Raw genomic sequence first — 10,243 nt, forward strand, 5'->3', positions numbered from 1 at the left:
GTTTGGCTTGCATGCGTGGCTTTTGCTTTACTTATTAAACCGTCTTTATCTCAACCCATGAGTTTTCTCACTTTTCCCATTCTCTCCCCCATCCCACAGGGGCGAAACGAGCGAGTGGCTGAGTGGGGTTTAGTTGCCGGCTGGGGTTAAACCACAACATCAGACTGGGGAAAGGAAGCAAACTGGTTGTTTCCCCAAGCTACTGAATTACAGTGCTCATGGTACTGTCAACAGGTACGCTAACAACTGCAAGATCTTTCAAGAACTTGGTATTTCAGGTCCCTATCTGTTTAAAAATACTGTATTATGCTGTGGCAATCCTCTATAACCTTATGGTTGGAGCATATATCCCTGTTGTACTGAGTGCCAGACACTCTTCAATGTCACCAAGGATCAGTGAAATAGCTTCTGCCTCCCTTGAGCCCTATAGTGTCAATACTAAACCTGCCCTGTGCAATTCCAGCCAAGATCCCCCCCACTCACACCAGCTATGGCAGAGAGTGTGCTGGAGACATGGGACGCTCCTTACAGCTTCTGAGGGTTGTGGTTTGCAGACTCGTTGGCCCTTGGGTGAAAAAGGCCCCACTGTTACTTTAATTAATACTTAATTCAAGCCACTATAAAGCAAAATGCAAACAAACATTAACCCACCTGATATAAAACAGACAGCCCAGTTGCAAGTGTTTTACCAGAGACGTAGATGAAAAATTGAAAGAAAAACCTAAGCTGAATCTGTTTATACTAAGGGTACATCAGAAAGGTCTCTCTTTTCCTCACTCACTGATACGCCATTTTCCACCTGATAAAACTGTTGTCAGGGCTTTGCTTGCACATACGCCTTCTTCTCTGCAGCAGGTAACATATCCTTCACGTTCATATCCCTTTTGTAGCAACACATACATCAGAACAATAAAAAAAACAAACTTGCAAGGGGGCTAATTGTATGAAACCCATTAGCAGCTCTTGCCTGAGATTGAACAGGACTGTGATTAACATACTGGAGTTGCTCATCTTCTCCAGTCTCTTCGTTTTATGTGTGCTATGAAATCAACAAAAGGCAGCAGAATCATCAATAAATTATGATCTTTCTGCTTACACTGCATAGGTCAAATTCTTCACTAGTTTAATAAAAACCCTAAGCTTCCAGTATTTTTATGCCAAGAATAAACATCTTATTTTGTCAAAATATAATTGATCATTGGTAATTCAAAACTTCAGAACCTGACTGCCAGGAAAATAAAGAATAAAACTGCATTGTTGCATTTTTTCTTATGGAAGGAAAAAAAACCCCCAAAACACTCTCTCAGCAAAGCTTCCACAGTTCTCTCAACAAAGGTGAAGTTCCATTAAAAATTTCTCCACTTACAAACCTTGTTAAAACAGTACTTCTCAATCCACACCCTTGCCCTAGTTTCACCATTTCATAGCTGTACTGATGCAACTAAAATCCCATCTAACCAAAATACAGCTACCAACATCTTTTACTTTTTCAGCTGCATAAGCATAACCAAGAGGTGAAGAATAAGCATCTGGCAGAAGGCATAAACCTTTAAGAGCAACCATGCCACTGCAAAACAAATCAATACAAAACCCACCGGGACCTACTTAGCAATTCTTACTCTGTGAGCTATCAGAGAAAAAAAAATTGCAGCAGATGCTACACAAGCTAAAGATATTCAGTGTCTTTGCTTTTCAGAAAAAGATGAAGAACTCCAAACAGTAACCCTGGGTTAGAGAGCAGCATCAAGATCCTAATCCTGAGGAGATCAGCACAAGATTTGCCGAATATGTCAGTTCAGGGGCCGGCACCCCTCTCCAAACACCTGCCCCCACAAAAGCAAGTTGAAAGATGGGGGCGGGGAAATTATGTCAACAGAAACTTTATTTCAAGTATTGTTTTTAATTGCCATATCTCTGCACAAGAGGATCACACTGATGATGTAACAAAACCTTCCTGAAAAAAAATAAATCCATGAGGTGTAACTTTGAACATCCAGGCAAAAATGGCTTGCTCTTTGTCATAAATACAGGTTCAGACTTCTTTGCTACCGAGTCTCCAAGCTGGGGTGCGGCTCAATAATCACTAAAAAAACTGAAATAAAAATTTTGTTTCAAGAACAGTTCCTGAACCAGCCTCCCACAATCACAAGCTCTGTAAGAGGCAGAGAGCTACGAGCAACTTCGCTAAAATACTATGAAGCACCAACATATGCAGGCAAATGGTCCTGTAGCAGGCCGAGCTTGTCAAACATAAGCCTCAGCGCTATGAATTAATAGAATTTGCATCATGAAGAAGCTTGTTCCGTTCCTCCACATTATTTTCACATGTCTCAGTTCAGCATTTGGGATCACCCCTTTCCCTTCACTACTTACCCGTGCCCTCGGCAAACAAAGATATTGCCTCCTGGTAAAAAGCTTTAATCGCAATATGAACTGAACTGCTACATTTTTAAACTTTTGCTTTAGAGTAAGGTGGCTTGATTTCGGCTTTTAACTGCTGAAGAAAGAAACCAACTCACATAATTAACAAGTGATCTAGACAAGACACAGAAAGAAAACATGCCTCTCAGCATGCCACAAGCTGTACACAGGAACGATCAAAGACAGGCAACATGCAACTGAAACAGTACAATAGCTTACTTTTTTCCCTGCTTTGCATGTTCTGACAAGAAGTTTTGTGATACTCGGTGACTGGATTTAGAAATCCTTAAGAAAATCTGTATGTGTTCACATCAAGAAGAATACAAACACTAAAATAGCTAACTTGAACTCACAGACAGGATCTGTTATCATCTTGTAAAAATGTTCAGAGAACTGTTCATTAAAATGCCACCTTTCCACTGTGTCAACAGAGAAGTTATTTTCAGCTAGTGAAATGTTTTTCCCTGAAATGCTGAAACATTTCCATTCTCATCAGAAAAGCAAGGTAATGAATATAAGTATTTTTAAGGACTCATAACATGGTCTAAAGAGAGTTCTTATACCAATAAGCCCATATGTTAGGAGCAGAACTTGGTTTGCAAATAAGGGTCTGGTAACAAAACTATTTCTTTCAACTGGAACAGTTTTATATTGCAAAACTGGTTATATCAGCATAGTTTATTCATTTCCTACACAGAAATAACCATAAAATAATATTACAATACAACAACTGCATGCCTATTATAATTCCATAATAATGGATGGCTTTATGTTTAATAATGTAACAGTACATTTTAAGCAGTACAGCACATGTTTGTGGATAACCCCTGGATACTTGTGGTAGAGCACATTAGGCAGATTCTGCAAGACATTACATGGAAGATATTCATCAGGGTATGCCAGAGACCTGCTTGATCAATTATCTTGAATATTAATGATGGGACTGGGCCCAAGGGCAAAGACAACAAATATCGATTCCTTCATTCAACTACTTGGCTATAATGTGCAGCATGAGCAAAAATAGAAAGCACCAAGAGCAAGTCATTTCCATTCAAAAAGACAGCAGCACCAGGGTGTTTGGTGAACAAAGCAAGAGTTGCGGCATGTATTTGTTCAATTGCCTCAGTTGGTATTTATGTTCTGGCAGAGTAAGTAGCCTGGTCTAAAACTTGTGTGAATATATTAATAAGTTGAGTAACCTTATTAGGAAACTCAGTTCCAAGTCAGTGCAGAGTTAAACTGATCTCCTGTTTCAGAAAAACAAAACTTCACTGGATAGGAATCAGTGCATTTCTGCTACCAATCAATAAAAATGAATTTAAGCCCAGTCACGCCAGACTCTAAATCCATGCCTGAAAATAGCACAAGCGTATTCAGCTAAGTCGAGGAGGTTTTTAATGTCTGGACTCATTTGAGTTCTGAAACCAAAGGCAGTAAAGGAGCAAGCAAAATTGTCAGTGGGACAACTTGATATTAACCAAGTCTTAGTACACACAAGGTAGAGTTTATATCCGTGATACTAACAGGTGACCTGAGATGCTGAGAATGTTACTCAAAACAAGGCAATTCAGTGGCAGAACCTGAAATTAAAGAGTCAATAATTTTCATGACCCATACAGTACCACAAGAGTTATCTCAAGCAGCACTTTCCAACTTATCCAAAGCACCTGCCTGAAAGGTTGTGAATACACAGTTACAGTTAATGACAGGAAGGGCTGCAGTACCTCCTCCTTACTGCCACAGACCTCTGAATGTATCACTGGCTCATAAAAATGACACGAATTAATGAATACAGAAAAATGAAGTGAAAGTTCTAGCCAAGTCTTATTCTTGATTTTGAAAACTGCAGCAGATGCATCAGGCACGCGACAGAGTACCAGTACTCTCCTCCCTCTGCCAGATCCACGCAAGCAGACACACAGAATGCCTTCGGATAGCCATATAGAGCATCCAGGCCAGTAATAAAAACGTTCAGTGCCAAGGAAAATTATCTTACGTTGGTTAAAACAGAACAGTGGACTGGAGTCTTTCAGTGGACTGGAGTCTTTCAGTTTAGTAATGACTGAGATTTACAAGCAATGACAGCACAGCAAGGGATAACTGACAAGGTTACCTCTCAGCTGGACGCACTGCACTCTATGCATAAACAAGCAATTCCAACTGCATTGATTAGGCTGTTTAATCTGCTTTGGTGAAAAGTCTTCAGATTCACAAACTGCTTTTTCAATTCATGTTGAGGGGAAAAAAGCATGGGTTTATACAATTAATTTGGAGATTTAAAGAAGTAGCTGAAGTTGACAATGCTATATGTACCCAAGATAGCAACGTTATCAGAAATCAGAAGATGTCAGACACCAGACTTACGCCTTGAAGAAAGTAATGTCTGTAAAAGTTTTTAGATGCTACCAATAATTTTGCATTAAATTCAAGTGATGCTTTGATGAACAGATATAATGCTAAGTAAGCATGGGAAAAGTTGGCAGCATTGTGGTACGATCAGGCTGTAAAGCTAGTTTATTGATCTTATTATGTACTCCCATTGGAAATAAACTGATGAATAGATGCTTTCCCACTCCAATTAAAAGAAGCAAGAAAGACAGTTCCTAAAAAGTAGGAAAGAATCAGATCAATAGAACAGCAGTGTTGCAATAAAAGATGCCTTGCTCTTCTGCAGAAGATCATGAGCAATTTGCTCTTCTCTCCTAATAAAAAGTGTAATATGGGATTACACAAGTGCTCACAAATTAAGCTACCAATAAAAGCAGACAGGCAAGCGTAATGGCTGTAAGTAGAAACCATTGCCACCATTTACTTGGAATATCCATTTCAGTCCTCTCATGGTTTTTAGAACATTACCAGATGATGGCCTACATTATATAAAAGACACATAAAAGAATATGCTGCCTAAATAGAGGAAGTCCTAAATGATGTTTTGCATCATGAATAACACGCTTTCAGCAGACAAATAGACAAGAAGCCTTCTCATGGTCCAGCAAGAACAACCTCCAAAACTCTTCTGAAGTGATAGCAAGATAATGAGAAAGAACGTCATACTACGTATGCCAGATGATTCCTATAGTAAAACGTGTGTTTGTGCACACACACATATAAGAGAGCACAATATGAAAAAGAATGACAAGGGGGTATAAGGAAAAAGCAAACCTATTCAGGTAAACAAGTACTTTCCTTAAAATAGACTTACCTGTGACTGCAGTTCTTCCAATTTACGCTTCCTGGCATGAAGAGCTTTACTTGGAAAAGCCCAGAAATAATTGGAAGTTCCAATTCTATCAGTGTCCACCATGCCATCATCAACTAAGCTTTGCAGAATCTCTTTCACTGACATCGAGGCTAATAAAAGCAAAAATATCAAATTAGAACTGCATAGCATCTAAACTGTGGAGAATTAGGAATAACATAAGCCATCATCTACAATCATCTGTATGAATATTTTACTATAATGTCAGCTAGCTGGACAATTTCAGGATGACACCATACCTGATGCTTCACTTGAAGAAATTAATTCCTTCAAAATCAGCAGTTTTTACATAAAGGCTGCCATTCTATACAGTCTGCTACCAGATGTTTGTGAAACACCACTCATGAGTATCATAAAACAGACATGCATATTACAGTACAATACCAGAGCAAACTCATGAGAGAGTACTTGAGAATTTGTCTTGCAATTTTAATTCTAACATGGATTAACATAATTTCTTGATTAGGAGCGCAATTACATATCACTTTGTAAGGCTTATTAAAGCATAAGCAGCAGCAGAGGCACTAAAGCCATCTGTCTACAGACTCAGGAGAGACAGATTTTAGTTTTGATTATATTCAGTTCCAATACAGAAAGTCATCTGCAGTCAAAAGAATCCAAAACATTTCTGAACATAATTGCTCATTTTCTAGCAAATGTGTGGTATAATTCACCATTTAAAAAATGCTACCTGTTCAACAAAGCGAAGTAGTTATTATTATCCTCAAGTGTTGCAGATATAAAGACTTTTGAGCTAATTAATGGTTTTGCAGTAGCTGACTTTCAGTTTCAAGTCTAAAGGGATCCCAGGTCAGAAACAACGAATCTTTTGGAAGCTATAGGCTGGATGCCAACATGGGGGGGGTTTTCACAGGCTAGATGCTTTTCTTTTCAGAGTAACTGGGGCTTGGGTTGTGTAGATACATGCCTTCATATTCAGAGGCAGGATGAATTTGGACTATTCAAACGTGTTATTGGTTTTAGAAACCCTATACTCCGGATTTTTAAATATGAAATTCCATTGCTTGTATTTACTGTTTTGCATCCTCTTCCTGCAAATTACAGTTAAACATACACATGGACAAACTAATCAAGACAGCATCGCGTCTCTTCAGAAGCCTATGAGTGCCTCTGTTAGCCGCTGACATAACCAAAAAACATTGCATTGTGATATTCACATACATCTGTGGTTCCTTCAACAAGTTCATTTACTCTTGCAGTGGTATAAAGATACTAGTCAAGCACAGTGGCAACTACACAAACATTATGCTTCGTCCCCCTTTTGTCAATGAACATAGAAGGAAGCAGAATGAGGAACACAAAACCAACTCAACAGCATAATATAAATCCTCTCTTGGACCTAATCCTATGCCAATGGATCTCATCAGGAAGGCTTCCACTGAAAAGACAAACCCCTTCCATTTACAGCTGCCCAGCCATTTTTTGGGGGTAAAAAAGCTCAACAGAACATTGACTGTGTACACCTAGACTAGCAATTTAAGATATTTGTGACATTACAGCCATTTGAGTATTTGAATCCTCTGTTCACTACCTGCGCATAACAATTTCATAGACTGAAAGTCATAGAATCATAGAATTGTTTAGGTTGAAAAAGACCTTTAAGATCATCAAGTCCAACTGTAAACCTAACACCGCCAATTCCACCACTAAACCATGGCCCTAAGCACCACATCTATGCGTCTTTTAAATACCTACAAGGATGGGGACTCCACCACTTCCCTGTTCCAAGCCTGTTCCAGTGCTTAACAACCTTTTCAGTGAAGAATTTTTTCCTCATATCCAATCTAAACCTCCCCTGGCGCAACTGGAGGCCATTTCCCCTTGACCTATTGCTTGTTACCAACACCCACCTCCTTTCCAGTAGTTGTAGAGGGCGATAAGGTCTCCCCTGAGCCTCCTTTTCTCCAGGCTAAACAACCCCAGTTCCCTCAGCTACTCTTCATAAGACTTGTTCTCCAGACTCCTCACCAGCTTCCTTGCCCTTCTCTGGACACACAAAGTCACTGCAAGTCAGGCATCTCAAAGCCTGGGAAAAACCCCATCCCATGCTTCAGTGGTTAACTTGGAGTTAGCGATGACATTTTAATAATCTCCCATTTGGCCCTAGCACCTAACATAAGTGATAAACATTAGCAAACCAAGGTAAGAGTAAGCTATTGATATCACTTTTAATGGTACAGCCCTGCCATTGACCAGTCTCCCTTTCTAGCTAGTTTTTCCATTATTATTACAGTCACAAACCTAAAATTGTAGCCAGAAAAATTTACAGTGTATGTACAGACCTGTCCCCAAAATGATTAATGGCTCAAGAGAAATAACTTTTGTAAACACTTACTAATCCCTTTTTCTTTTGGAGCAATCTTCTCTATATCTTTCAACTGGAACACATCTTTCTGTGCAAAACATAAAAGACACTTTAGCTCCAAATGACAGCATCATCTAAGCCTGAGTGGTTTTTTTACACTAAATCAATGCCAACAAAAGCAAGTAGGAAATGCATTGTGTGTTTATGTTTCGCTAGGGAAATAGGCTGTATATCCCTCAATAGAATTAGAGCATTCTGAGAATTAAAAAAAAAAAAAAAAACCACAACTATGATTGCAACAAGCCCTGTTCTTTTCTTTTGTACTCCAAAGTCAACGTACTTTGCCTAAAGTTAGACTGTAAACCCCCTAGGCAGAGCCAAGGTTAGATTGCCAGCACCAGATGTACCACATTGCTCAAGTACTCAAGAGGCACAATAATTTTTTTAATAGGTGAAACATTGTGAATTATGTATGTCACAAATATAATTGTAGCTCTGCTTTTGGATCTCCAGGTCTCCCCTCATCTTTTCTAACACTCAGATTTCTTCCTCCTCCCAAAAATGGCAGTGAGATACTTCCTAATCCCTTGCTGTCCCTCTTACGGTAACAGACTCAAAATGAGAAGATTCAAATAGGGAAGGCATGAAGCATTTAACAGCACCTGTGCATCTTCATGCCTTGGCTCCACCTGGGGACGAGCCACCTGATCAGAAGCTACATGAATCAAGCTCTGTCCCTGTAATTTATACATTGATGACAGAGGGCATCAGTGAAATGCATAGCGGGATATACAGAGTGCATCTACATCTACCCGTCTTCCCACTGATGTAAATACAGGACAATTACAGGTTACTTACTGTTTCAAAAAAAATCTCCATCATGCGAACCCTCTTCTCCTCAAAGCTCAGACCTTTTTTCTTGGACTAGAACAGAAAAAAAAAAAACCAAAAAACAAAAAACAAAACCAAACCAACACATTCAGCTATTTGAATACTTAACATCTGCTCCGAGTTATATTCGCCATCCTTTAAAATACCTTACCGCTAACCCCAGACTTTCAGATAAACTACTTCCCAAAGAACCATTACACTAAGCTAATCCACCTGCAATCTATTCAACTGGTGGATCTATATTCTAAGTTTGGAACCAACCTTCCACACACCTTAATCCAGCTCAAGCCTCAAAAGATAAGGAGGAATATCTTTCAGGTTTTTTGTTTAGAATGTTTTTTTATCTTGTGATATAGAGACACTCGTGTGATATCTAGGCCATTTAGGTTTTTTTCAGGAGACAAAATGCATTTTGAGGTACCACATCTTTCTTCAAATTTCCTACCCAACTTTGTAATTTCAAGGTCACATTTTAAAAACTGTGGTTCTTTTATTTCTTTTCTCTGCAGTTGTGTGACCAAGCAGTAAATAACATGGATAGAAATAGAAGCAAAAGGCAGAAATGACCACTCACAAACTGCTACCAGTAATACAAAACTGAGAAACATCCTCCTCTGATCACACTCAGAGACGCTATTTTGACATGCCCCAGTAAAATTAGGATCTCAAATATTTCACGGAGAATTGTGAGTTTTACTGATAGCATTTAGCGTAGCCTTCAACAACCTAAAAGCAGTGGCCATAAGGTGAATCAGGAATGTCTCCCCTTGCCCCACGCCCTGCTGTGCAGGCTGCGAGACCGTGCAGCTACAGGAAGGTGAAAGGGGGATAAAAAGAGAGAAAAAAAAAAAACCAAAACCAACAAAAAAAAAAAAAAGGCATAGGTATTGTTGTCCTTGAGCCAGTGGAAGTGGGGAGTTTAATAACGTGGTCCTTTGAGAAAGACAACATTGGCTTGTTTCCAAATCCCGACAGAAAGTAGTCAATACTATTTTTTACTTCTTAACTGCTGCTTCCTTCTTAATAAATCACACAATAAGGCAGCGTGAAATTTAAAACGTGCATCAAGAGCAAAACGGCCAGATTGATTTAGATTTCAAAACATAAATTGCAAAACTAGTTTATGCAGCTACAATGACACACAGCCATGAGCAGAAGTGATTCGGTGCTATATTTAACAGAAGCACTAGTAACACTTTTAAAAGTCTCCTCCCTTCTGTTTTAGCCAGAGATGCCCTATGTCTGCACTGACATCATAGAATCATAGAATCGCTTTGGTTGGAAAAGACCTTTGAGATCATCAAGTCCAACCTTTAACCTAACCCTGCCATCCCACCACTAAACCA

The 10,243-nt window shown here is 39.2% G+C and overlaps 1 protein-coding gene across 1 annotated transcript in view; it reads right to left on the reverse strand.

Annotated features, from left to right (window-relative positions):
• Positions 1–10,243, reverse strand: part of MND1 (meiotic nuclear divisions 1) — a 44,064-nt gene that overhangs the window by 31,805 nt on the left and 2,016 nt on the right. The window contains exons 2-4 of the mRNA XM_009634816.2: positions 8,865–8,930; positions 8,037–8,094; positions 5,624–5,772 (exon numbers count right to left, since the gene is read on the reverse strand). Coding sequence (XP_009633111.2) covers positions 5,624–5,772; positions 8,037–8,094; positions 8,865–8,930 — 273 coding nt within the window. The remainder of the gene's footprint in view (positions 1–5,623; positions 5,773–8,036; positions 8,095–8,864; positions 8,931–10,243) is intronic.

Source organism: Egretta garzetta, unplaced genomic scaffold (assembly GCF_000687185.1).
Source record: "Egretta garzetta isolate BGI_Z169 unplaced genomic scaffold, ASM68718v1 scaffold32, whole genome shotgun sequence".
NCBI lineage: Eukaryota > Metazoa > Chordata > Aves > Pelecaniformes > Ardeidae > Egretta > Egretta garzetta.